The sequence below is a fragment of the Melanerpes formicivorus genome, unplaced genomic scaffold (assembly GCF_026170545.1).
Source record: "Melanerpes formicivorus ecotype bairdi unplaced genomic scaffold, bMelFor1.0.p_v2 SCAF_14, whole genome shotgun sequence".
Lineage (NCBI taxonomy): Eukaryota > Metazoa > Chordata > Aves > Piciformes > Picidae > Melanerpes > Melanerpes formicivorus.
The window spans coordinates 17,259,327-17,285,962 of NW_027142366.1; the positions used below are offsets into that span (position 1 = coordinate 17,259,327).

The 26,636-nt window shown below is 53.3% G+C and overlaps 2 protein-coding genes across 6 annotated transcripts in view; one reads left to right on the top strand and one right to left on the bottom strand.

Annotated features, from left to right (window-relative positions):
- Nucleotides 1-413: 413 nt before the first annotated feature.
- On the top strand, nt 414-23,833 carry MPG (N-methylpurine DNA glycosylase). 5 transcript variants are annotated; one of them, XM_068147236.1, is made up of 7 exons: nt 414-573; nt 2,651-2,872; nt 3,409-3,510; nt 9,455-9,598; nt 11,158-11,383; nt 18,081-18,285; nt 23,306-23,833. In XM_068147236.1, exons 5-7 carry the CDS (start codon nt 11,162-11,164, stop codon nt 23,698-23,700), a joined length of 822 nt encoding a protein of 273 aa, XP_068003337.1. In that variant the 5' UTR covers nt 414-573; nt 2,651-2,872; nt 3,409-3,510; nt 9,455-9,598; nt 11,158-11,161; the 3' UTR covers nt 23,701-23,833. The 5 variants fall into 5 exon arrangements, with proteins under 5 accessions (XP_068003337.1, XP_068003335.1, XP_068003339.1 ...); XM_068147234.1 differs by having other exon boundaries at nt 2,677-2,872; XM_068147238.1 differs by having other exon boundaries at nt 2,677-2,872; nt 3,412-3,510.
- The window catches only part of NPRL3 (NPR3 like, GATOR1 complex subunit), an 86,907-nt gene continuing 61,034 nt past the window's right edge, over nt 764-26,636 (bottom strand). Inside the window, exon 14 of the mRNA XM_068147229.1 lies at nt 764-1,167. Coding sequence (XP_068003330.1) covers nt 1,134-1,167 — 34 coding nt within the window. The 3' untranslated portion in view covers nt 764-1,133. The remainder of the gene's footprint in view (nt 1,168-26,636) is intronic.

The window sequence follows — 26,636 nt, forward strand, 5'->3', positions numbered from 1 at the left end:
GTGACCCCAGTTTGACCGCATGCTCTATCTGCTTAACAGCCGGAGTAAGTAATTTCTTCTCTATGCCAGATACTTATTTACTTATTACTGGGGGAACTGAGGGAATAGTTAACGCAGCTCTCGGTAAAGCCAGCTTGAGACCATTCAGTCCTTTCACTATGAGGCAGCAGCAAGCGATGCGAGAGTGGATGCTGAAAACTGGGCAGAGTCCACAGGCAGCCTGCAGAGGACCTGTGGTCCATTAAACAGCAGCTCGGATGAGAGGCACAGCAAGCACGTCTGTAAATCACTCCGCCTGCGGCCCGCCGCCTCCCGCGGCGCGAGGTGGCAGCGGCAGGAGGGATCCGCAGCCCTTCCCTGCTCGCAGGCCCGCCCCCCCTGCCGCCGCGCCGGGCACGCCCCTCAGGAAAGCTCCTGGCTTCCGCCGGGCCTGCGGGCCGCGCCCGCCCGCGCCTCCCCGCGGCCCCTGCGCCCAGGCCCAGGCGGGGAAGCGGCCGGTGGCGGCGGCCTGGGGTGGCGGCGGCCTGGTGTGGTCCCGGCCTGGTGCGGTCCCGGCAGGTGCGGCCCCGGCAGGTGCGTGTGCGGCGGGGCCGGGCCGGGCCGGGCCGCTCCGGGGCGCGGTGAGGGAGCTCCGGCTGCTACTGGTAGGCTTCGAGGCCTGGGACCGGCGGCGGCCCCAGCGCCGCCCTCTGCGCTCGGTAGGGCCCGGCCGGTGCAGCCGCCGGGGCCGGGGCCGGGGCCGCTTCTTTCCTCCCGCTGCTTCTCCGGTATCGAATGAGAAAAGCCGCGGGGGATGCTGCGTTGCCTTCATGGCAACGTTTATTGCCTGCCTGTGGAAGCGATGTGCTCTAACGCCCTGAACCCTGCTTTGTAGGCGTGGTGAGGCAGAGACTCTTAAGGCAAAAGGGAGCAGCTCAGGTAGGGGAAAGGTGTGTGATCAGCTGGTTAAATAGCGAATCCCGATGTACAGTGCACAGGGGAGAAGGTTGCCCTGTGATTTCCCACCTCGCAGGCTGCTTTTGTTCTGCAGAGAGATTCCTTTTGTACATAATGAAGTAAACACTTTGTAAGGGATAATACACACTGTAGAGATTTGGGGGATGTCACAGTTCAGTGCTCCAAGAGCAGCTGCTCTACAGATGTGTCACGAGTGCTGCGGTCTGGACCCTGTAAGGAGGAAAAGGACACATTCTGCTACAGAAATGTGCTGCAAACCTGTTAAATAAAACACAGGCTTCTTAAAATAAAGACTGCCATGTAAGAAACAAGGCTACTGTGGCAAAACAGGAGCACCTTTGAGCTCTCCTTGCTCAAATACATGGCTGACTCAGGTTTTCACAGCCAGAAGTGATTTACTGGTTTCCTGGAAGCATCTTTTGTAGGAGAGACTTCTGCTTTTGTTCCTGTGCTGTAGCATCAGAAGTGTTTTGTCTCACTTGCCATTAACAAGCTATTGTCACATGCAGCATACTATCCAAAGCTGTGCAGGGAAATTGCCCTCCCTCAGATGCTTCTTTGTTTATGTAGGGTCTGAAGGCTTTGTTCTGGTGGTTTGAAAATGCCCACCACTTTTCACGGTGAGCATTACATCAGCTATTTATCTTCATCTGCATTGACACTTGTGTCTTTGCAGCCCATCATCTGTTGAGGCTTTGATCCAGTGTTCTATTTTTTAGCTATCTGTTCAACAGTGTCTGGTAGCACAATGCAAAGAACACACAAAGAGTTCCTCTGTGCCAAGGATATACTGTACAGATGAATCCTGACTTGCTACATGTGGGACAAGCCTTTCCTCTGCTTGGAAATAGAAGAAAGGGACCATCTCCTGGCCTGCATCAGGAATAGTGTGGCCAGCAGGAGCAGGGAAGTCATTGTGCCCCTGGACTCAGCACTGATTAGGCCACACTTTGAGTATTGGGTCCAGTTCTGGGCCCCTCAGTTTAAGAAGGACATTGAGAGACTTGAAGGTGTCCAGAGAAGGGCAACAAAGCTGGGGAGGGGTCTGGAGCACAGCCCTGTGAGGAGAGGCTGAGGGAGCCTGGAGAAGAGGAGGCTCATGGGAGACCTTCTTGCTCTCTCCAACTCCCTGAAGGGAGGTTGTAGCCAGGTGGGGGTTGGGCTCTTCTCCCAGGCAGCCAGCACCAGAACAGGAAGACACAGTCTCAAGCTGTGCCAGGGGTGGTTTAGGCTGGAGGTGAGGAGAAAGTTCTTCCCAGAAAGAGTTGTTAGCTGTTGGAATGTGCTGCCCAGGGAGGTGGTGGAGTCCCCATCCCTGGAGGTGTTCAAGAGGGGATTGGATGTGGCACTTGGTGCCATGGTTTAGTCATGAGGTCTGTGGTGGCAGGTTGGACTTGATGATCTTTGAGGTCTCTTCCAACCTTGGTGATACTGTGAGACTGTGATTCTTTGTGCAGAGCACACACTGAGGCCTTTCTTTCAGTATCTTGCTCTGAAATCTCTTCCCTTTCTCCCTCAGTAAGTCTCAGACTTCTCATAGGACTTCATGCAGTCCTCTATTGTAAAAGTGGATGTGGAGCAGTTTCTTTCTCTGAGCTTAGGGCTGACTTCTCAGGAGGAGGTGTGAGAGCCCTATGCTTCCATGCTCATGCAGAGAAGTCATTGTGTCTTCTGTTTATGTTTTTCTTCTTAGTCTTTAAGTTTCTGGTACTTCAACAGGAACTCTGAAGTGGAACTCTCATGGAGGCAATTGTTCAGCTGTTGGAGCAGTGAAGTCATAAATTTCCCTTTTAATGAAGGCTTTGGTGAAACATCTTTGGTCTCTGAGTCAAACACCCATGCCAAAACGAAATTTCTCATGCAATATGAATGAAGATTTGGGGAAGAAATGTGTTTTCTAGGGTCATTTTATAAGGTGGGTACTTAAGACTTGGCTGTAACTAGTTCTGTATCCCCTTACATAGCTCTTTCAATATGCTTTACAAACCAGGGGTGTTCTCTCTGCTGTCCTATAGGTGGAGAAGAATAAGACTTGCAACTCTTGGGTGGTTAGCCCAATGCACTCAGTGTGCTTTTGCTACAAAGAATGTGGATACAGAGAAAAAGCTGAGCTGCAGATGATTTGTGATCCTTATGTCCATTTAGTGCTTGGTGTTTGTGGCTTCTCTAAATGCTGCCTAGATGAAGTGAAATCTCAGGAGGCTGAGCTAGCTGAGTTCCATTGTTAGTGCTCTGTTTAACTTGTTTGCTTTCATTCCATATGCAAGCTTGACACTCAGTTAAAAATAGCTGCTAGAATGTTGGAGGGTGAGGGAACAGAACGAGTCAAAATGGTTTTAAAGGAGTCAAACAAAACTGAGCATAATTTTGCTGTGGAGGCCTTTTGGTGTGTTTTAATGACTTTTTATCTCTTTCTCTCTCTCTCATTTTTATCTTCCTTGTTCTTTACAGCAGGATGAGTAAGTTTCATTCCATGGCCTGTATGCAGTAGGAGCAAGGAGTGGAATTAACAAGGACTTCTTGCAGGAAGTGACCTCCCCAGCCCTCAGTAAGGTGAATAAAACCATGTATTTTGCCATGCTTTTGAAGTGGCAGTTGTGCCAAAATCTGTCTGTGCAGAGGTTGCCATAGTAGTTACAGTAGCTTCTGTCTGCACTCTTCCTTCAGGTTTGGGGTGGGTTTTTTTGCCTGCTTCTTACACTCTTGCCCAGGAATCTATATATTACTAACTAATAGGCCAGACTAGACAGGAAAATTGGATGGAAATCCTTCTTGCTGAGAACTCATTGAAGGATCTGGCTTAAAATGAAGTGTCTGTGTGAGAGGCTATGGAACAAGCAGGCAGTGGGCAGGAGAAGCAAGCTGCTGAACCAGATGAAGCCCCCAGAGATAATGCTGCAGACAGTTGGCTCAGCAGCCAATGTGTCCCTGCTTTTTGCTAGGTGAAATCTGTGACTGCAGACCTGGAAGTCTGACCACTGCCAACTGAATTAGTAGAAAGCACAGCCAGCGGAAGAGCCAGCATGGCTTTTGTAGTGGGGGAAAAAAGCCATGCCTTTAAAGAATGCTGGAGTTCTCTGAATGCCTAAATAAACATGTGGAGAGGTCTGGCTTACAGGCTGTACTCAGAGCTCAGGAAGTTTTTAAACAAGAGCCCTCACCTGAGCAGCCCTTGACATAATAAGGGAGTTCCCTGCCTTAAATAAACTGAGTGCAAAGATAGGAAAGAGGATGTGAGTAAATGGGCAGCCCTGGTGCTGGCTGCAGGTCACTGTTGGGGTGCCACAGAGATGTTTTGTAAATGACCTGGAAAAACAGTGTCTCCAGCTGGCTTTACCTTATTTGAGGTGGCAAAGGACAGGGCTGAAGAGTGATGAATTGCAAATGTAAACTGATTCATGTGGGTGGGGAGCAGCCCTCGTTTCACACATAAAATGAGCTGAGATTTTTGAGCCATAGTGAGTAATTCTGTGAGGCTTTCTTCATTGGTAAAGTCCCCATTTGGATAGTATTAGACAGGCTCAGGGAAGACTGAACAGACTGGACAGGCTGAAGGAGTTGGGGCTGTTCAGTCTGGAGAAGAGAAGGCTCTCAGGTGACCTCATTGTGGCCTTCCAGTATCTGAAGGGGGCTACAGGAAGGCTGGGGAGGGTCTGCTCAGGATCTCAGGGAGTGATAGGACTAGGGGGAATGGAATGAAGCTGGAGGTGGGGAGATTCAGGCTGGAGGTGAGGAGGAAGTTCTTCCCCATGAGAGTGGTGAAGCCCTGGAATGGGTTGTCCAGGGAGGTGGTTGGGGCCCTGTCCCTGGAGGTGTTTAAGGCCAGGCTGGATGAGACTCTGGCCAGGCTGATGTAGTGTGGGGTGTCCCTGCCCATGGCAGGGGGGTTGGAACTAGATGATCCTTGTGGTCCCTTCCAACCCTGAGTGATACTATGATACTAAAACTGTGTAAGCTCTGAGGGGCACAGAAACTGTGCCAGGTTCTGCAAGTTCTGGTCTGGGGGCACGGAGGATGCATGGAGAGGCACCATGTGCCTATTCTGTTCTTCCCTGGGCTCCTGTTTTTGGCCTGTGCTGGACAGCAGGATACAGGAAGAGATGTCCTTTGGTCCAAGCCAGCATTGACTGTTGACACATTTCCATGCTGAACCTTTGGTGTGAGCAGCTGAAACGTGTTCTTATGTCTGCTGCTTCATCATGTGTGAGGAAAACTCTGAAGGTAGCTGGACCTGTGAGCCAAAAGCCCATGCAAATTACTGGTGGGGGGTTTGGTTTTGTAACCTCCTGTTAGTGAAAGCTCATTAAATACATGAGGGAATACCTTCAAATGCAGTCTTATTGGAAGGACTGGAGAAGCCTGTGCAGATTCAGTTGTGTCTGGCTCTAGGGTGAGCTGTATTTTACACTGAGTTTCAGTGCCTGCTTGTGCCTTGCAGGGTCTCTAAACTTGCCTGAGGCTAGCCCAGCAGCCCTCAACTCTTTAGGCAGCTCTTGATCTTCCTTTTGTGACCTTCCATGTGGATATTTTGTGTGCCTGTGTACACAGATGTCCTTAACAACTTGTAGCCAGTTTGGTTACAACAGGATTAGTCAAAAGGTGAATAAACCCCTGGCTGCTTCACAGTAGAGGCACAGAGGTAGAATTTGTTTCCTACACAAGCAAGAAAACCTAGATGGAAGTGAAGAGCTGCAGAGTTTGCCTGTGGGCTTGCATGTGAAGAGGTTGTGTCTCTTACTTCCCAGCTCCATAGGGCTGGGGTACTTGGTGTGGACTCTCTTCTATCTGCAGTGTGCTTTTTCTTAGGCAGGGGGGGATCTGTCTTTACAAGCACATCCTGCAGAGAAAGTGGAGACAGGCTTTGAGGCCTAGGGGTTTATGGTTCATATCTTGCTATGAGCAAGCAGAGAGACAAAAGGTAGGCTGGGGCTTTCCTGGTTTCCTGAGATGGTGTTGCAGTGTCCTTTCATTCTGCACATTGCTGTATGTGACTCATTTCTCAGGACTATGAGGCAGTTTCCTCCTGCCACTTCTAAAGAGAGATGAAGATAGAATCACAGAATTGGATTGGAAAAGACCTTGGGGGGCATTGAGTCCAACCAATGGAGACAGACTGAGAGAGTTGGGGTTATTCAGTTGGAGAAGAGAAGGCTCTCAGGAGACCTTGTGGCCTTCCAGTATCTGAAGGGTGCTATAAGAAATCATGGGAGGGACTATTTAGGGTGTGGGGTAGGGATAGGACTGGGGGGAATGGAGCAAAACTAGAAGTGGGTAGATTCAGGTTGGATGTTAGGAAGAAGTTGCTCCCCATGAGGGTGGTGAGACACTGGAGCAAGTTGCCCAGGGAGATAGTGGAAGCCTCATCCCTGGAGGTTTTTAAGCCCAGGCTGGATGTGGCTGTGCGCAACCTGCTGTAGTGTGTCCAGAGCAGGCCCAGGAGGATGAGCACAGGCTGGAGCACCTCTCCTGTGAGGACAGACTGAAGGAGTTGGGGCTGTTCAGTCTGGAGAAGAGAAGGCTCAGAGGTGACCTAATTGTGGCCTTCCAGTATCTGAAGAGGGCCTACAGGAAGGCTGGGGAGGGACTGCTCAGGATCTCAGGTAGTGATAGGACTAGGGGGAATGGAATGAAGCTGGAGGTGGGGAGATTCAGGCTGGAGGTGAGGAGGAAGTTCTTCCCCATGAGAGTGGTGAAGCCCTGGAATGGGTTGTCCAGGAAGGTGGTTGAGGCCCTGTCCCTGAAGGTGTTTAAGCCCAGGCTGGATGAGGCTCTGTCCAGGTTGATCTAGTGTGGGGTGTCCCTGCCTATGGCAGGGGGGTTGGAACTAGATGATCCTTGTGGTCCCTTCCAACCCTGACTGATACTATGATACTATGTTCCTCCATGGCAGGGAGGTTGGAACTGGATGATCCTTGAGGTCCCTTCCAACCCTGACAACTCTCAGATTCTACAATGCTGAGATCTATCTAGGATCAGCCATGGTGATGAAGCTGCAAGTGCCCCAAGGTACAGCACTGACATGAGAGCACTTGCAGCTTTGTCTTCATTGGCCATGCTCTGGGTGCCAGGCACCTGGGATCCTGTTTCTCACGTCACATTCCATGAAAGCACAAACCACCAAGTGAGTCAATGCTCCACTCAGATTGGCCCTGTTTGCAGCACCCTTTGTGTGTGGCTGATGAACTGGAAGTTCCAGTTAACACTGTCAGAGGAGTCTGGAGGTGCTGTCTTCAGCATGAAACCTTCCCTTGAGTTGGGCCTGAAGTGTTCCTCCTCCATCCTGTCCTTCCTGCAGCCCTTTCCCTATCAAACCCTTCTTCCTAGGCAAGGTTCTTCTTTGCAAAAGCCATCAGGCAGCTGTCTGAGGCAGGCTGGTGATTTGTGAGACAGCATTAAGAATTCCCAGCCTGTGGGAGGCACAGTTCAGAGCAGCACACCTGGCACAGAGCTGGCTGTTCTGTGGCAGCTCTCTGTCATCACTGAGTTACTGCAATCTAGATGCTGAGGGGGGGTGGGGAAATATCCCACCTCTCTGCCAGTCCTGCCAGTGTGATTTGGGGTTTTTCCTGTCTATTTTTATATATTTATGTCTGGATTCTTCTGCAGTGAAATGTGACACTGGTGAGGAATTGGCACTGGTGATCCAGAGTGCTAAATTTGTTTCAGTGGAGTTCAAGGGAGCTAGTGCTGGTGGATTGTTTTTCCCCTTTGTGAGAAGAAAGATGAAGAGCAAGATGAAGCCTGGCTTTGGTGGTGAAAAATGTTGTAGTTATGTTTCAAAGCTGGGGAGAAATGAATGGCAACAGCTACATAATTATATAAACACTTCCCTTGTGGGCTCAGCTGTATGGAGGATTCTCTCTCTTGTTTCTAGTTACAAATCATGCTGAACCTTTGGGGGTTCCCCCCCCCCTTATATTTACATGTGGTTGAATGTCAGACCTAATGAGGCATCTTCTAAAGCCTGGTGTCTTTGCATTCTTGTGTGAGAATCCTTTTTGTAAGGCTGCCACTGTCCAAGTTTAGAATAGAACAGAACTAAGCAGGTCCCTAAGTGCCAGGCCCACACACTGTTTAAACACCTCCAGGGACAGTGACTCCACCACTGCCCTGGGTGGACCATTCCAAAGTCTGATAGCCTTCACTTTGAAGAACTGCCTCCCAGCCCCCAGCCTGAACCTCCCCTGGTGCAGCTGCAAACCATTTCCTCTAGTCCTGTTGCTTGCCATCAAGGAAAAGACCTTTGAGATCATCAAGTCCAACCTATCACCCAGCAGCATCTAATCAACTAAACATGGCACCAAAGGCCTCATCTAGGCTCTTCTTAAACACCTCCAGGGATGGGGACTCCACCACCTCCCTGGGCAGCACATCCCAATGGCCAATCTCTCTTGCTGGGAAGAACTTCTTCCTAACATCTCACTAACAAACTTCTCACTAACTTCTCCCTCACTAACTTCTCCCACATTAACTTCTCCCTCACTAACTTCTCCCTCACTAACTTCTCCCACATTAACTTCTCCCACACTAACTTCTCCCACATTAACTTCTCCCTCACTAACTTCTCCCTCACTAACTTCTCCCTCACTAACTTCTCCCTCACTAACTTCTCCCTCACTAACTTCTCCCTCACTAACTTCTCCCTCACTAACTTCTCCCTCACTAACTTCTCCCTCACTAACTTCTCCCTCACTAACTTCTCCCTCACTAACTTCTCCCTCACTAACTTCTCCCTTACTTCCAGCCTAAACCTCCCCTGGTGCACCCTGAGCTTTAGTACCAGCAGGGGAATTCTTGAAGTTTGGTTTGCTCAGAGAAGTGCATTCCCCACTGGTTTCATAGCTTCTTGTGTGCCAAAGGCTAACAGATCACAGGATCATCACAGAATCCTAGACTGGCTCAGGTTGGGAGGGACCTCAGAGATCATCTACTCCAAACTCCCCACCATGGGCAGGAATGCCTCTCAACTAGCTCTCAGGGATCATAGTATCATAGGATCAGTCAGGGTTGGAAGGGACCACAAGCATCATCTAGTTCCAACCCCCCTGCCATGGGCAGGGACACCCCACACTACATCAGCCTGGCCAGAGCCTCCGCCAGCCTGGCCTTAAACATCTCCAGGGATGGGGCCTCAACCACCTCCCTGGACAACCCATTCCAGGGCTTCACCACTCTCATGGGGAAGAACTTCCTCCTCACCTCCAGCCTGAATCTCCCCACCTCCAGCTTCATTCCATTCCCCCTAGTCCTCAGCTTCTCAGATGCCTTTCAGCTGCTCAAGGCCTCATCCAGCTTGGCCTTCAACACCCCCAGGCATGATCATCTCCATCAGTGCCCCAGCTGCACAATGATCTTTTGCTAGACCAGTAGAGAACTGCCAGCTGTTCTGGAGTTTGAGCCAGTGATGCACTGTTGGCGTCATGGTCTCCAGCTCCAAAGTCTGAGCCTGTTTCAAAGTGCTTTATACAGACTAAGTAAGTTTGTTCCTGTTGGGCAGGTGTAAGGACTGCAGCACAGAAGGAGAAACATTCCCTTTTTGAAGCTCACAGAGGAGATTGGTGTCAAACCTAGAAGAATAATCCCAGGTCAAGCAGTTGCCTCAGATACCAAAGCATTGACTGAAGGAGTCTTCATCTTCCTGGTAGGTTGGATGTAAAGCTTCTTTTGTGGAGGTTCTAACCCAAGCATTTCTACAGCATGACAAACAAGTTTGTAGCTGTGAAGATCCCAGCTCAAGTGTTCTGTGTCCTCTGGGGTTTTAGGTTCTGCTCAGGTCACACAGAACTGTTTAAAATGATTGACACCTGACTTGGGTGGACCTCCTCAGTGCAGTTTTTGAGGTGCTTGTTGTCTATTCTGCCTGCTTTCATTAGTTTCAGGGAAGAAGTAGCTGGCACTGGTTCATCTTTGTTTCCAGTGTCTGCATCTCCTACCCTGACAGTTAGAAAGCTTCTTTTTACTGAGTGGAGGAAAGTTGCTTTTTATCTGCAGTCTTTAAGAGGTGACTGCTCAAACTGCAGTTCTTGATTTGCTTATCAGTAGAGCCCTATCACAGTATCACAGTCTCACAGTATCACTAAGGTTGGAAGAGACCTCAAAGATCATCGAGTCCAACCTGTCACCACAGACCTCATGACTAGACCATGGCACCAAGTGCCACATCCAATCCCCTCTTGAACACCTCCAGGGATGGGGACTCCACCACCTCCCTGGGCAGCACATTCCCATGACCAATGACTCTCTCAGTGAAGAACTTTCTCCTCACCTCCAGCTTAAACTTCCCCTGGCACAGCTTGAGACTGTGTCCCCTTGTTCTGGTGCTGGTTGCTAGAGAGAAGAGACCAACCCCCACCTGGCTCCAACCTCCCTTCAGGTAGTTGTAGAGAGCAATGAGGTCACCCCTGAGCCTCCTCTTCTCCAGGCTAAACAACCCCAGCTCCCTCAGCCTCTCCTCACAGGGCTGTGCTCAAGGCCTCTCCCCAGCCTTGTTGCCCTTCTCTGGACACCTTCAAGTGTTTTGACGTCCTTCTTAAACTGAGGAGCCCAGAGCTGGACACAGGACTCAAGGTGTGGCCTAACCAAAGCAGAGTCCAGGGGCACAATGACCTCCCTGCTCCTGCTGGCCACACTCTTCCTGATGCAGGCCAGGATGCCCTTGGCCTTCTTGGCCACCTGGGCACACTGCTGGCTCATGTTTAGGCAGCTGTCAGTCAGCACTCCCAGGTCCCTCTCTGCCTGGCTGCTCTCAGCCACTCTGACCCCAGCCTGTAGCTCTGCCTGGGGTTGCTGTGGCCAAAGTGCAGCCCCTGGCACTTGGACTTGTTGAATGCCATCCTGTTGGGCTCTGCCCATCTGTCCAGTCGGTTGAGGTCCCTCTGCAGAGCCCTTCTGCCCTCTAACTGACCAGCGTCTGCTCCCAACTCGGTGTCATCTGCAAACTTGCTGATGACTGGCTCAATCCCCTCATCCAGATCATCAATGAAGATGTTAAAGAGGATGGGGCCCAGCACTGATCCCTGGGAAATGGTTGTCTTACCTGATGCAGACACAGATAAATCTGTCACCTGCTCCTGTAGTTTGCCTTAGTTTGTCCAAGCAGTCACAGCCTTGAGATTCACTGTGTGAAACTCGGACTATGGGGGAATGAGTGACTTTTAAGTAAGCTTTGCATTCCTAATGCTCTTTCTATCCATTTTCCAGGGCCATGCCAAGAAAAAGAAAGCTGTTGGCTCAGTTAAGTGCTGTGCAAAGCAACTCCAGCTTCCCTCCACGTGATGCCTTGGAGAACCTGAGTGCCACACCTGATGGCAACTCTTCTCCAAAGAGCAGCAAATATTTTGCAGCAGAGAAAAAAAATCCTGCCCAGCTAGAGGCAGATTTTTTCAACCAGCCCTGTGTTAGTCTGGCCAAGTCCTTCCTGGGACAGGTAAGACCTGAACTGTAAGAGCTTACTGTCCTGGAGCTCTTGCTAGCTAATAACTTGGGGTGAAAGGATGAAAATCTTTTGTTGCCTTTTGACTGCAGGGTTTGGCTGTTACAGGAACCCAGCTCTGAGTCCTCTTGTTCAGTGCAGTGGAATTTACAGACCAGTAGGTGACTATCTTGGAGCAAGTCAGGGGAGTCATTTCCTGAGTTTAGTTTACTGTCACATTTCAGAAGCAGCTTTTGGTGGAGTTTTGTTCTGCTTTACTGCAGTGTACTTTGCTGCTTTGAAGGTTGTTTCAGGCCCATTATTTTCCTGTCAGGTGTTCCTTTACTTAGTTTTGACTTTTGCCAAGAGGAAAGTGATGCTCTGCAGTCAGCAGCATCTTCTCTGCTCCCCTTTCCCTGTCTTGTGATGCTGATAGCACGGCAGGCCCTGGCCCTTTCTTGACCAGCATCCCCTGTCACAGTGTACTTGAGCACTTCATTTTTATCTGCAGCTTCAGCAGACTGCTTGAATCTTTCTTTGATGCTGCCCTGTAAGCTGGGGAAGTTCTGCCTCATTCTACCTGCTGCCAGTTTTGCTGTTCTTTATTTAGAATAAACCAAACCAGGTTGGAAGAGACCTTCAAGATCATCACATCCAACCCATCAACCAATCCAACCCACCTAAACAACTAACCCATGGCACCAAGCACCCCATCAAGTCTCCTCCTGAACACCTCCAGGGATGGTGACTCCACCACCTCCCCAGGCAGCCCATTCCAATGGGCAATCACTCTCTCTGTGTAGAACTTCCTCCTAACATCCAACCTAAACCTCCCCTGGTGCAGCCTGAGACTGTGTCCTCTTGTTCTGGTGCTGGCTGCCTGGGAGAAGAGACCAACCCCCACCTGGCTCCAACCTCCCTTCAGGGAGTTGGAGAGAGCAAGAAGGTCTCCCCTGAGCCTCCTCTTCTCCAGGCTAAGCAGCCCCAGCTCCCTCAGCCTCTCCTCACAGGGCTGTGTTCCAAGCCCCTCCCCAGCTTTGTTGCCCTTCTCTGGACTCGTTCCAGCAAGTCAACCTCCTTCCTAAACTGAGGGGCCCAGAACTGGACACAGGACTCGAGGTGTGGCCTAACCAGTGCAGTGTACAGGGGCAGAATGACCTCCCTGCTCCTGCTGGCCACACTCTTCCTGATGCAGGCCAGGATGCCATTGGCCCTCTTGGCTGCCTGGGCACACTGCTGGCTCATGTTCAGCCTGCCATCGACCAGTACCCCCAGGTCCCTCTCTGCCTGGCTGCTCTCAGCCACTCTGACCCCAGCCTGTAGCTCTGCATGGGGTTGTTGTGGCCAATGTGCAGACCCTGGCATTTGGGTGTGTTCAATCTCCTGCCCTTGGCCTCTGCCCATCTGCCCAGCCTGTCCAGGTCCCTCTGCAGAGCCTCTCTACCCTCCAGCAGATCAACTCCTGCCCCCAGCTTGGTGTCAGCTGCAAATTTACTGCTGATGATTGACTCAATGCCCTCATCCAGATCATCAATGAAGATGTTAAAGAGCACAGGGCCCAGCACTGATCCCTGGGGCACACCACTGGTGCCTGGCTGCCAGCTGGCTGTGGCACCATTCACCACCACTCTCTGGGCTCAGCCTCCAGCCAGTTCCTAAGCCAGTGCAGTGTGCTCTGAGTTGCTGTTCAGTGTTGCCAGTACACCTGGTGATCTCTCCAGTTATCACCTCTCTGAGGGTAACACAAGTGTGTGAGGCAGCACAGGCCCTAGAGTGCAGACCTTGGGGACTCCACAGTCTGTCAGCCAAACTCTCTCCACTGCAGAAACTACTCTTCCTGTCTTGGCTGGCTGAGGTTTCCAGCCAATTCCTTGTCCCTGGATGGACCTTCTGCCTTATCCCCTTGCAGAAACTTTGAAGGAATCTTCAGACCTTGTCAAAAGCCTTTGGGGATCAAATGTGTCTCTTCTGCTTAGTGAGGCCTTCAAAAAGCTCTCCTCCTGTCTCCAGGGGAGTGAGTTCCTCCAGTGCTTTCCCCATAAAAAACACCCTGGTCTGGGACCTCCTAAACACAAGTGCAAAGCATGGGTTTAGTTTCACTGCTGTGCCCTTATCTTCTTGGAGTACTCATTATACCTTTGTCTGCAGGCTGAGCAGGCTCTGGGCTCTCACTGGGTTAGATAACTTGAGGAATTTGTTCCACAGACTGTTGGTCTTGGCCTGTTCTTGCTGTCTCTAGCTTTATTTCCTTTTCTGAGGATATTGTCTTGCTTGTAATTAACACCTTTGCTCTGCTCTTTCACCCTGCTGGGTTTTCTCTTGCTCTGCCTGAACCTCCCTGGGATGCACCATGTGTGTGCTTAATATCTTTGTGGACATCCTGCTAGAGGTTTGCCTTCCCAGCTTTAACCTTTGGCTGCCTCTCTAAGTTCTTCCTACCAAGCTTCTCACTTGATGTAGTTTTCCCCCTTTTTGCTGGTAAGCAGGGCTCTGACAAGATTCTTTTTGGACCTCAGTGCTCAGGGAAGGACACTGAAGTGTATACTTCATGGCCATGACACAAAGTTGGTTTTCAGGGGTAAGTCTTTGGAAAAGACACTGCTTTTGCTCTGGATCAGTTGAGAGTTTAGGCTCTTGGGACATCCTGCATTACTCACTCTGCAAAGTATTTGATGGTGTCTGAAAAACCCAGCCTGTGGCCCTGTGTCCTGTCCTGCTGTGGGATTTATTTGGTCTGCAAGAGGATCATAGTATCATAGTATCATTCAGGGTTGGAAGGGACCACAAGGATCATCTAGTTCCAACCCCCCTGCCATGGGCAGGGACACCCCACACTAGATCAGCCTGGCCAGAGCCTCATCCAGCCTGGCCTTAAACACCTCCAGGGACAGGGCCTCGACCACCTCCCTGGACAACCCATTCCAGAGCTTCACCACTCTCATGGGGAAGATCTTCCTCCTCACATCTAGCCTGAATCTCCTCACCTCCAGCTTCATTCCATTCCCCCTAGTCCTATCACTACCTGATATCCTGAGAAGTCCTTCCCCAGCCTTCCTGTAGGCCCCCTTCATATACTGGAAGGCCACAATGAGGTCACCTCGGAGCCTTCTCTTCTCCAGACTGAACAGCCCCAACTCCTTCAGTCTGTCCTCATAGGAGAGGTGCTCCAAGCCCTCTGCTCATCCTCCTGGCCCTTCTCTGGACACCTTCCAGCACCTCCAGATCCCTCTTGTCATAGAGGCTCCAGAACTGGACACAGTACTCCAGGTGGGGTCTCACCAGGGCTGAGTAGAGGGGGAGGATCACCTCCCTCAACCTGCTAGCCACAGGATACCTGAAGGCTCCCAATACTGATGCAGTTTTTTGTTGGCTCAGTGACTCTGACATCCTTCTGCTTTCAGTTCCCCTGGGCAGCTGCTATTTTTAGCCCTAATTCTCTGCTTTTCCTATTGAGGCCTAGAATGACAAGCCAGGTCATTTCTATCTGTTTTTTCCTTTGAGGTATACATCCCAGGCTCCCCTGCCCTAGTCTCTTCTTTTCTTCTAATTGCCACTACAATGCTTCAGTCACTATCTTATTTTCCTCTAATTACCACCACAGTGCTTCAGTCACTATCTTACTTTCTTCTAATTACCACCACAATGCTTCATTCCCTATCTTACTTTCTTCTAATTCCCACTACAGTGCTTCCCCTCTGTCAAACTCTGGAGGTGCCTGGTATCTCACTTACCTTCAATTTGAGCCTGGAGTTCTTAGAAACAAAAAACCACCCCAGAAACACACACACACACTCAGTAAATGGCCTCTGAAAGGGAGCTGCCACAACAGCAAGCTGACAGCGAGCTGCAGCAGTGGAAGCTGACTTCTGGCACATCCCTGCTGATCCATTAGCAATCCAGCACAGACATCTGGTAGGAATTGAGCTGGTTTTCTTGGAGGTCACTTCTGAATGGCTGCCTTTCAGCTCTGGCAGCTGCAAGCTCTGAATGGTATAATGAAAGTGATGGCTGCCCCCTAAACCAGGCCATGCTGCAGGATTTATTAAACACATGGTCAAGAAAGTATTAGAAACCAGGTCAAGCCAGAAAAGCCTTTGGAGGGAGCTTAGGGGTTGCTTCATTTTTAAAGAGCATCTTTTCACTGTCAGAGTTTCCCCCTGCCCCTCACATCTGCTTTGTTTTAGGTGAGGAGGTGCCAGCAGCGAGGAGCACACTGCCATCATGCAGACCTGCTGCTGGCTGCCCGGGGCCAGCTCCCAGCTCCCCTGCACTGCCCTCTCTCTGTGTGCTGCAGACATGGAAATACCATTTCTGCACCTTCTGGCCATGATTATCTCTGGGCAGGGACTAGGACTTGCTTGAAACATCACTGAGGATCCAGACCATCTAATCACAGGAGCTATTTAATTGTGCCTCTGGCCTATTGCTGCTGCTCTAAAGGATGTACCTTGATGATGCTTCAAGCTTAAGACTGGTGGTGCTTTGGTGCTTTTTTGCCTTAAACCTGGTGGATTGGGGTGGAGAATAGAGCAAATAACCACAAAAGCAACTCTGTGGGCTTCATTGTACATGGGATCATAAGTTGGTTCTTGATGGTGCTGCCACATCTATAGCAGTATCATAGTATCACTCAGGGTTGGAAGGGGCCACAAGGATCATCTAGTTCCAACCCCCCTGCTATGGGCAGGGACACCCCACACTAGATCAGCCTGGCCAGAGCCTCCTCCAGCCTGGCCTCAAACACCTCCAGGGACAGGGCCCCAACCACCTCCCTGGACAACCCATTCCAGGGCTTCACCACTCTCATGGGGAAGAACTTCCTCCTCACCTCCAGCCTGAATCTCCCCACCTCCAGCTTCATTCCATCCCCCCTAGTCCTATCACTGCCTGAGATCCTGAGCAGTCTCTCCCCAGCCTCCTTGCAGCCCCCTTGAGATACTGGAAGGCCACAATGAGGTCACCTGGGAGCCTTCTCTTCTCCAGACTGAACAGCCCCAACTCCTTCAGTCTGTCCTCACAGGAGAGGTGCTCCAGCCCTCTGCTCATCCTCCTGGCCCTGCTCTGGACACCTTCCAGCACCTCCAGATCCCTCTTGCAATAGAGGCTCCAGAACTGGAGGTAGTGCTCCAGAACTGGAGGTAGTACTCCAGGTGGGGTCTCCCCAGAGCTGAGCAGAGGGGGAGAATCACCTCCCTTGCCCTGCTGGCCACACTTCTCCTGATGCAGTCCAGGAGCTGATTTGCTTTCTGGGCTGCAAGTGCACACTGAGAGCTCCTGTTGAGCTTCTCCTCCCCCAGCACCCCCAAGTCTCTCTCCTCAGGGCTGCTTTCCAGCCAGTCGCTGCCCAGCCTGGATTTGTGCCTGGGATTGCATTCACCCAGCTGCAGGACCCTGCCCTTGGTCTTGTTGAACATCCTGAGGTTGGCTTGTGCCCACCTCTCCAGCCTGCCCAGGTCCCTCTGGATGGATCCCTTCCCTCCAGCTGTCTGCTGCACCACACAGCTTGGTGTCATCAGCAAACTTGCTGAGGGTGCACTCAGTGCCACTGTCCATGGCACCCACAAAGATGTTGAACAAGCCTGGTCCCAGGACTGATCCCTGAGGGACTCCGCTTGTCCCTGGCCTCCCCTGGGACATGGAGCCATGGACAGCCACTCTTTGGGTGCAGCCATCAAGCCAGTTCCTTATCCATCTAGTGGTCACCCATCACAGCCATGTGTCACCAGCCTGGAGACCAGGATGTGGTGTGGGACAGTGTCGAAGGCTTTGCTCAGGTCCAGGTAAATGACATCAGTTGCTCGCCCCTCAGCTATTAATTTCATCACCTGCTCATAGAAGGCAACCAGGTTGGTCAGGCAGGATTTGCCCTTGGCAAAGCCTTGTTGACTGTTCCAAATCACCTCTTCACTATTCTTCTGAGCCAGTAGTGCACTCCAGGCCTTTGGTGGGGTGAATGGCAGGCAGCAACTTCTTGTATTGGGCTGTGGCCTGACCAGCAAGCTGCAAAGGTTCCCAGCAGCTGCCAGGCTGGAGGTGTTGAAGGCCAGGCTGGATGAGGCAGGGTGAGAGGTGTCCCTGCCCATGGCAGGGGGTTGGGGCCAGATGAGCTTTGGGGTCCCTTCCAACCCTAGAGCAAATAACCTCAAAAGCAACTCTTTGGGCTTCATTGTACATGGAATCATAAGTTGGTTCTTGCTGGTGCTGCCACATCTAGGCACTCCAGGCCTTTGGTGGGGTGAATGCAGGCAGCAGCTTCTTGCACTGGGCTGTAGCCTGAGCAGCAAGCTGCAGAGGCTCCCAGCAGCTGCCAGGCTGGAGGTGTTCCAGACCAGGCTGGATGAGGCTTTGAGCAATCTGGGCTGGTGGGAGGTGTCCCTGCTCGTGGCAGGGAGCTGGGGCCAGATGAGCTTCGGGGTCCCTTCAAACCCTAGAGCAAATAACCTCAAAAACAACACTGTGGGCTTCATTGTACATGGGCTCATAAGTTGGTTATTGATGGTGCTGCCACATCTAGGCACTGCAGGCCTTTGGTGTGGCCTGAGCAGCAAGCTGCAGAGGCTCCCAGCAGCTGCCAGGCTGGACTGCTGGCTGAAGAGCAGAGCACGTAGCACCATCAGGGCCGTTTTCCTGCCCCCTTTGTTTCCACGGCCCTTGTGCTCTGCTCACTTTGTCCAGAGGCTTGCTAACTGATGCACCCTGACCTCCCTTTCAGATTTTAGTCCGCAGACTTCCTGATGGCAGAGAGCTGTGGGGGAGGATTGTTGAAACAGAAGCTTATCTGGGTGGGGAAGATGAAGCTTCCCACTCGAAAGGGGGGAAGCAGACGCAGCGCAACGCGGCGATGTTCATGAAGCCAGGCACTCTCTACGTCTACCAGATCTACGGCATCTACTTCTGTGTCAACGTCTCCAGCCAAGGTGAGCTGAGCCTCAGCCGCTCTGAGCTCCCTGAGGGGGCTTACAGCTGGGTTCTGGCACTGTGGGCAGATGATCTGTGCTTGCTATCAGCCCATCCCCAGCTGCACACTGACCGGCCCGGTGGGATTTGGGTCTTGGCTGCCTGCTGTGGGAGCCGTTCAGGCACAGAAAGAGACAGGAGGAGAGTCTTCATGGGATCACAGCCTCACAGTCTCACTAAGGTTGGAAGAGACCTCAAGGATCGTCAAGTCCAACCTGTCACCACAGACCTCATGACTAGACCATGGCACCAAGTGCCACATCCAATCCCCTCTGGAACACCTCCAGGGATGGGGACTCCACCACCTCCCTGGGCAGCACATCCCAATGCCGAACGACTCGCTTGGTGAAGAACTTTCTCCTCACCTCGAGTCTAAACCTCCCCTGGCACAGCTTGAGACTGTGTCCTCTTGTTCTGGTGCCGCTTGCCTGGGAGAAGAGACCAACCCTCTCCTGGCTACCACCACCCTTCAGGTAGTTGTAGAGGGCAATGAGGTCTCCCCTGAGCCTCCTCTTCTCCAGGCTAAGCAACCCCAGCTCCCTCAGCCTCTCCTCACAGGGCTGTGCTCAAGGCCTCTCCCCAGCCTTGTTGCCCTTCTCTGGACACATCCAAGTGTTTCGATGTCTTTCTTAAACTGAGGGGCCCAGAACTGTACACAGGACTCAAGGTGTGGCCTAACCAATGCAGAGTACAGGGGCACAATGACTTCCTGCTCCTGCTGGCCACACTCTTCCTGATGCAGGCCAGGATGCCCTTGGCCCTCTTGGCCACCTGGGCACACTGCTGGCTCATGTTTAGGCAGCTGTCAATCAGCACCCCCAGGTCCCTCTCAGTTTGGGAGCTCTCAGCCACTCTGACCCCAGCCTGTAGCTCTGCCTGGGGTTGCTGTGGCCAAAGTGCAGCCCCTGGCACTTGGACTTGTTGAATGCCATCCTGTTGGGCTCTGCCCATCTGTCCAGTCGGTTGAGGTCCCTCTGCAGAGCCCTTCTGCCCTCTAACTGACCAATATGTGCTCCTAACTTGGTGTCCTCTGCAAATTTGCTGATGGACTCAATGCCCTCATCCAGATCATCAATGATGTTAAAGAGCACAGGGCCCAACACTGATCCCTGGGGCACACCACTGGTGCCTGGCTGCCAGCTGGCTCCACCACTCTCTGGACTCAGCCTCCAGCCGGTTCCTAACCCAGCTCAGAGTGTTGTGCTCCAATCCCCAAGCTGGATGGAGCTTTTGGTTCTGAAGACCTGGGTTGCTGCCTTGTTTATGGGATTCAGTGACCTTTGTTCCTCCAGAGTGGTGATGGAGAAGTCAGTTTGCAGTCTAACGACAATCTAACTCTTGCTGGCTGTTGCCATGACAAGAAATTTTCCTGTCTCCTATCATTACCTTTGGGAGCTGTAAATGGTGGGGAAAACAAAAAGGTCTGAGATGTCCTAAGCTTGAGGAAGGAGTCAGTGTTAGGAGTGTAGTGAGACTGCAACAGGTTGCCCAGTAAGGTTCTGGATGCCTCCTCCTTGGGGGTGTTCAAGGCCAGGTTGGATGAGGCCTTGAGCATCTGAGTCTCATTGAGAGGTGTCCCTGCCCATGGCAGGAGGGGTTGGAGTAGATGACCTCTGAGGTCCCTTCCAACCTGAGCCATTCTGGGATCCTGTGATATCCTATGAGATCATGAAAGCAGAACTGTTCCTTACTCAGGGCGGGGTTGTTGGTGTTTGAAACATTAGGAAGACTCATTTCTGTTAAGAGAATTTCACAAGCTTAGGCCTTTCAAGTCTAAAAAGATTTCTTTGAAGTGTATCCTTGGGGAGAACTTCCCTTCTGTACCTCTTTAGTTTTGTAGCAGATCAGTTGGAGAGCTCAGGGTGTGATGGGTTTAGTTGGGAGTTTTTGGTCCAGACCTAAGTGTGTGCCAGGCTGTCAGATGCTGCCAGCAAGCACAGCTGGCACCAGCAGCTCTGCTCGAGCACGCTGCAGTGGAGAGCAGGGCTGCACAGAATCATGGAATGCTTTGGCTTGGAAGTGACCTCCAAAGGTCATCCAGTCCAAGCCCCTCAGCAGGGGAATCCTCCACTAGATCAGGTTGCCCATAGCCCTGTCGAGCTTCACCTTGAATATCTCCAGGCATGGGACCCCAATCATCTGCCTGGGCAACCTGCTGCAGTGTTCCACCACCCTCATGGTAAAGCTGCATGGCTGCTCATGGATCTGTCCACACAAGCAGGGTTTAGCCCTTCCATACCTTTGCCCAAGTGCAGTTGTGCTGGAAGAGACCCTGCAGAGGAGTCCTACCTGAGGTGCTTTTCTCATCCAAAGCGAGATGGAGAAGCAGCCTGTCCTGTTTAGCCTGAGGGAAAGGTTGAGGAGGTTGATTGTTCCTGGTGCCACTCAAGCACTTGGCTAAAAGGCAGAAGCATTTCCTTCTCTGGTTACGGGACAGGCCTTGGAAAGTCTTGAATCAGGCTGTGGCTGTGCAGAAAACACAAGGAAACACCACCCAAGGAAAGTGGTGTGGCACAGCTTGGTCCTTCTTGGGGGCAGAGGGCATGCTGTGGTTGCAGGATGGGTTTCTGCTGGATGGGTTTCAGCATCTTTGTGCAGGGAACTGGATACTAAATATCCCAGCCCCCCAGGGTCTGCCTGGGAGTGCTGTGAAGGCCTGAGGGGCTGTGGTTGGCTCCTCTGGCCTTCTGCTGCCAGACCTGAAAGCACAGCTTGTGCAGCCCAGACCCCAGGCATGCTCTGCCCATGCTCAGGGTCATGCTCTGTGGACTTCCCCTAACTTTCTGCTCCTGGCCCAGGACTTTGAAGGAAGAGTTTCAGGAGCAGTGAGTCAGAAGGGTGGAGAGAGGAGAAAATTGTCTTCTCTCTGGTGGCCAAGAGCTGTGTCCAAGGATGGGAGCTGGAGCCAGGGAAGCAGCAGCAAGCTGCACCGTGGGGGTGTGGGGGTTGGACTTCCTTATCAGTTGATGATTTCTAGTTGCTCTAGGAGGGAATTGGCCTCTGCAGTGCTGTCAGGTCCCAGCTTTTAGCTCTGAATGCTACTCCTTGATGGAATGACCCCTGGGCATGGGAGGCAGACACTCCTCTCCAGACTGGCACTGCTGCTGCTGGCCTGTCAGTGGCTGTGGCTGTGCTGGGCAGATGCTGAAGCCAGATAACCCCTGAGAGCAAACTGCTGCAGGCAGGAGTTGAGTTGGAAGGATTCATCTGCTCTTTAATGGTTAAAACTTGTGATGTGCAAGTATGCTTAGGAGGACCTGGACATCAGCCTGGAGGTGTGGGCATGGTGTGGGCATTAGCTCTCCATGGCATGCCTGCGCTCTTCCCCTGCCTGCTGTGGTGTCTGGGGGCTCTGCCTGTGCCCTGGGAGCAGCTGCAACAGCTCCGAGGGCCTCTCTCTTCACATGAGCTCCCAAGGACTCAGTTCCATTGAAGTGTGCCCAGGGTTTCCACTTGTTTCTGTGAAGGATGAAAGCAATTAGTGTAATCAGGGACTGCTCAGAGTCCCAGGGCTGTGCTGGCCAGCGAGGCAGCCTCCTGGTGTGGAGGATGTCTCTGGGCATGGATGAAAGCAGAATGAAGACATGGAGAATGTTCTTTAAAATCTCAGATGACCTTTGAGCTCTGCATCTCTGTAGTAGAGGGAAGCAACTTTTGGCTGCCAGATTTGCATCCATCCCTGTCCTTAGAGAAGGGAGTGCCTGGGAACAGACTGCTGGCAGCTGCTGACCCTCCGAGGGGGCTCTGAGCAGGTTCAGGGCAACAGCCACACCTCACAGAGGCAGGAATCAGGCCTTCAGCTGGGAGCCAGCAGGGTGACTCAGCGTGGGAGCTGCACAGCACACCAGAGGGCTTCTATTTCTGGAAGCAGCAGGTCCCCAGGGATATGCACAGAAAGCCCCTGGCAGGCAGGAGCAGGGCTGCAGATGTGTGAGGCTGGAGAGGGGGCTCCTGCCGAGCGGCAGCCACAGCTGCTGGCAGCAGGAATGCCGGGGGTGGCCTGGCACAAGGGCTGCAGTGTGGGGCACAGCACGCAGCCTGCTTTGCCAGGCGCTCTCCTCGCCCACTCCACATCATGAGAAGCCCTCCTGCTGCCCCATGGAAGTGCCAAGGAAGTGCTTATGTCCCACTTGGGCTGGAGATCCCTGTCCCAGGGCAGTGTCTGTGCTCAGACTTTGCTCCACTGCCACCGAAATCAGGGAGGGCAGCACCAAGAGGGAATTCCTAAGGCTCCTGAGAGGGTGGCAGATCACACTGGAGAAGAGAGGCTGTCAGTCTGCTTCACTTCTTGTCATAGAAAGTTCTCCTCTGCTGAAGTGATGCTCCCAGAGCTGTGCATCCTACAGCCAGAGGCTGTGCAGCTCCGTCCTGCCCTGCCTCTTGCAAAGCTTTGCCAGGGCTCCCTCAAGCAGCAGCAGCAGGGGCAGTGCCTGCAGCTCCTGCCCAGGTTTCTCTTTGCCCAGTCTGACTCTGCAGGCTGCCTCTGGCTGCTGGCAGCACCTGGGGCTCATCCTCCCTCCTTTGTCAGCTGGAGCTCTTGTAACTGGAGTGGTTGAGCCCCTCTGGGTTTGGGAGCAGCTTTGGGTGGCTGTGCCAGAGCTCAGCCCTGTGTCTGCTTGTTCCTGAGCATTCTGCTGAGGAAAGAAAAACCTCCTGCCCTCTGGCAAGCCTTGGAGCAGCAGCTAGGCTTAGGAACAGCAGACAGCAGGGTTGGGGAAAGCAAGACTCAAAGCTATGGAGCACTGGACACTCAGGTGAGGGAAGGGAGGGCACTGACCACAGGCTGACTCTAGAGCCTGGCTCTTGAAGCCAAGTGGCCCAAGGACAGGCGCTGTGGGTGGGCATGCAGATGGCACCCTGCTCCATCAGGCCAAGCTGGGCCACAGGCTGAGAGCTGGAGTGCTGCTGGTGATGGGGCTGACAGCTGAGATGTTCCTGCTGAACAGCCCTGCTCTAAGAGTTGGTTCTTGTCCTGCACAGGGGAAGGGGCTGCAGTGCTGCTTCGCTCCTTGGAGCCCCTGCAGGGTCTGGATGCAATGAGAGAGCTGCGCAGCACGGCCAGGAAGGCGCCCAGCAAGCTGCTGAAGGACTGGCAGCTGTGCAACGGCCCCTCCAAGCTCTGCCAAGCCTTTGGCATCGACAAAGCTTTTGACCAGAGGGACCTGTCTCAGGATGCAGCCATCTGGATGGTGCCTGGACGTGACCTGCCGGGGGAGCAGGACGTGGTGGCCACCACAAGGATCGGGATCGGCAACCGAGGAGAGTGGGCAGAGAAACCTCTCAGGTTCTACTTGAGGGGAAACAAATTTGTGAGTGTTGTAGACAAGAAAAGAGAGAGAGAGATGGCAGCAATGGGACAAGTCTCTTGCAGCTGACAGGGCTGGCACTTGCCAGGTGCCAGCCCCCAGGAGGTGAGCTGCGCCCTGCGGGACGCTCGGGGCCCTGGCAGCAGCGGGGGCAGAAGGTGGCTTGGAGCCTTTTAACAATAAATGTTCTTTATCACCAGGAGTGGGGAAGGGGGCATTTGGTCTGTGGGCTCTGGCATGGGCCTCCCACACACAGCTGAGGTTGGCTTTGGATCCTGAAGGCCACTTTCTCCCTTGCCAGTGGATCCAGGCTTAATTAAGGTTCACAGCTCTGCCCTGCTCCCCAGCAGAGGCCTTCAGCGGGTTGCTGTGGAGGAACACAGCCCTGCCCTGGCTGGCAGCAGGGCTTGCTGAAAGGATGAGAGCTGGGAGGAGGTAAAGGAGGGAATCTCAGTGTTGTCTACAACTGCCTGGTGGGAAGGTGTAGAGAAGACAGAGCCAGACTTTTGTCAGGCAGGATGAGAGGCAATGGGCACAAGCTGTGGAAAACAGGAAATTCTCATTAGCTGTATGGAAAAGTTTCACCATGGGGGTGCTCAAACTGGAACAGTGGCCCAGAGAAGCTGTGGGACACCCAGAGCACTGGACAAGCTCCTGAGTCACCTGGTCTGACACCTTTTCTGTGAGCAGAGGTCTGGACACCTCCCAAACTATCCCACTCTGTGACAGCCAGCTTAGAGAACAAGCATGAGGTTTGGTTATTTCCCCAGCTGCTTCTGAAACCAGGTCAAAACTTAGCAGAGTGTGAACCCTGGCCAGCACCAATGCTGAGACTGCTGTGATGCTGCAGCCTGCATGTGGCACAGGAGGAAAAAATCCTCTGGGATTGAGGTGGGAGATAAAGCTCCCAGCTGCACCCAGTTTGTGTAGGCAAAAGAAGCTGCCCTGGAAGAGCCTGCAGCTCTGGGAGAAACTCCTGTGTGCATGTGAGGGCTTAAAGGGGAGCCTAATCCCCAGAAGCCACCACCATGGAGGTGAAGGATCCCCAACCTTCTGTCATGGCCATGACCTGAAGGCTTTGCTGTACCCATGTGGCTGTGCCAGGCTGTAAGGAGCAGCAAGAGGCAGCCTGGGAGGGTGGAGAGTGGGACCCCTCCTGCCTTGTGCCCTGCTCTGGCCCAGGACCAAGGGCACAAATGATGCATAGTAGAGCAGGGGCAGTGACAGACCCCTGAGACTCCCTACAGCCCCAGACCCATCTTGGGAACCTTCCAGAGCACCACAGTGCCCATGCCCAGCAAACTCTGCCTGAGGAGAGGATCCCAAGGCACTGGAGACTATAAAAGGGGCAAAGTTAGCCAGGCTGGGCTGGCACAGCCACAGAACCCCCCATCAGAGACCCCACCACATGCCCCTGGAGCCTGGGGTGGCAAGGTCTCTCCTTTTTGTTCTCTCTGTCCCCTCCTCTTCAAGCCCTTTTGACCATGTGTGAGACTGAACAAGCTGCAGGGCACCTCCTTTCCTGCACTGCTGCTGCTCTCTGTGTTGTGAAGAACTCTGCTGGCTTCCACAGCCCCCTGGGGCTGGGTTCCCCTTGGTCTGCCCACAGGGGATCTTGGAATCCAGCACAGCCCTGTCTCTGAGGCCAGGCTCTGGGGCTCAGGTCACCTTCCCTGGCTCTGCAGCACAGAGTGCTGAGCAGCTGCGGGGAGTGGGGGCCTCAGGCCAGGGCTGAGCTGCCAAGCTCCTGCTGGCCCCAGAAAGACTGTCACCCCCTCTTCTAGCTTTGGCATGGCTGGAGGAGCAGTGCTGCACCAGATGAGGGAACACAGCCACATACAGACTTGGGTGGTGTTTTCCAGCTGGACAGCTTTAGCTGAGGCCAGGTTCCCAGTCTGGCCCCCTGGAGCCACAGCCATGCTGGCAGGGAGGGGAACAGATGAACCAAACAAGCCCTGGGGGACAGGCCTGAGTGCCCTTGGCACCAGCCTGTGGCTGTGTGGAACAACATCCAAGCACCTGTGGCTGGGTCAGCTCACTTCAGTCCTGCCCACCAAGCCAGCCCCCCATACCCAGTCAAAGCCTGGCAGCCCTGAACACCCCCAAGCACAAAGGCTGCTTGGTGACACTTGGTAACAGGGGTACTGGGGAGAGGAAATAACAAGCGGGAACTCATGGAGCAGCTCATTCTCATTCATGAAACTCTTTACTTATGCTGCTTCCTATCTGTGTCCTCACTGCTGCCACACAACAATGGCCAGGCAGAATTCCCTGGCACCCAGGGACACTTCCTTAAAAGCTGGCCCAGCTCCACCCTGCCCCAGGCAGAGGCCATGCGTGCTGTGCCGCGGGGGCAGGCTGCTCACAGGCACTGACCCAGCAGCCATGGTGCTGGGGAGCAGAGGAAGGGCTGCGATGCACCACAGGTGAAGCATGGTCAGGAAAACTGCGCTGGGAGGGGGCAGGGCAGGGCAGGGCAGGGCTCTGAACCAGCAGCTCCCATGCTGCAACCATGGCAGCGGCAGCGGCAGCCGCCCAGGCCGAGGAGCAGCAGCAGCCACCCAGGCCGAGGAGCAGCAGCAGCAGCAGCTGCCTGGGCGAAACAGCAGCAGTGCAGCAGCTGCCCAGGCCGAGGAGCAGCAGCAGTGCAGCAGCTGCCCAGGCCAAGCAGCAGCAGCAGCAGCGGCTGCCTGGGCAAAACAGCAGCAGTGCAGCAGCTGCCCAGGCCGAGGAGCAGCAGCAGTGCAGCAGCCACCCAGGCCAAGCAGCAGCAGCAGCAGCAGCGGCTGCCTGGGCGAAACAGCAGCAGTGCAGCAGCTGCCCAGGCCGAGGAGCAGCAGCAGTGCAGCAGCTGCCCAGGCCGAGGAGCAGCAGCAGTGCAGCAGCCACCCAGGCCAAGGAGCAGCAGCAGCAGTGGCCGCCCAGGCTGAGGAGCAGCAGCAGCAGTGGCCGCCCAGGCCGAGGAGCAGCAGCAGCAGTGGCTGCCCAGGCCAAACAACAGCAGT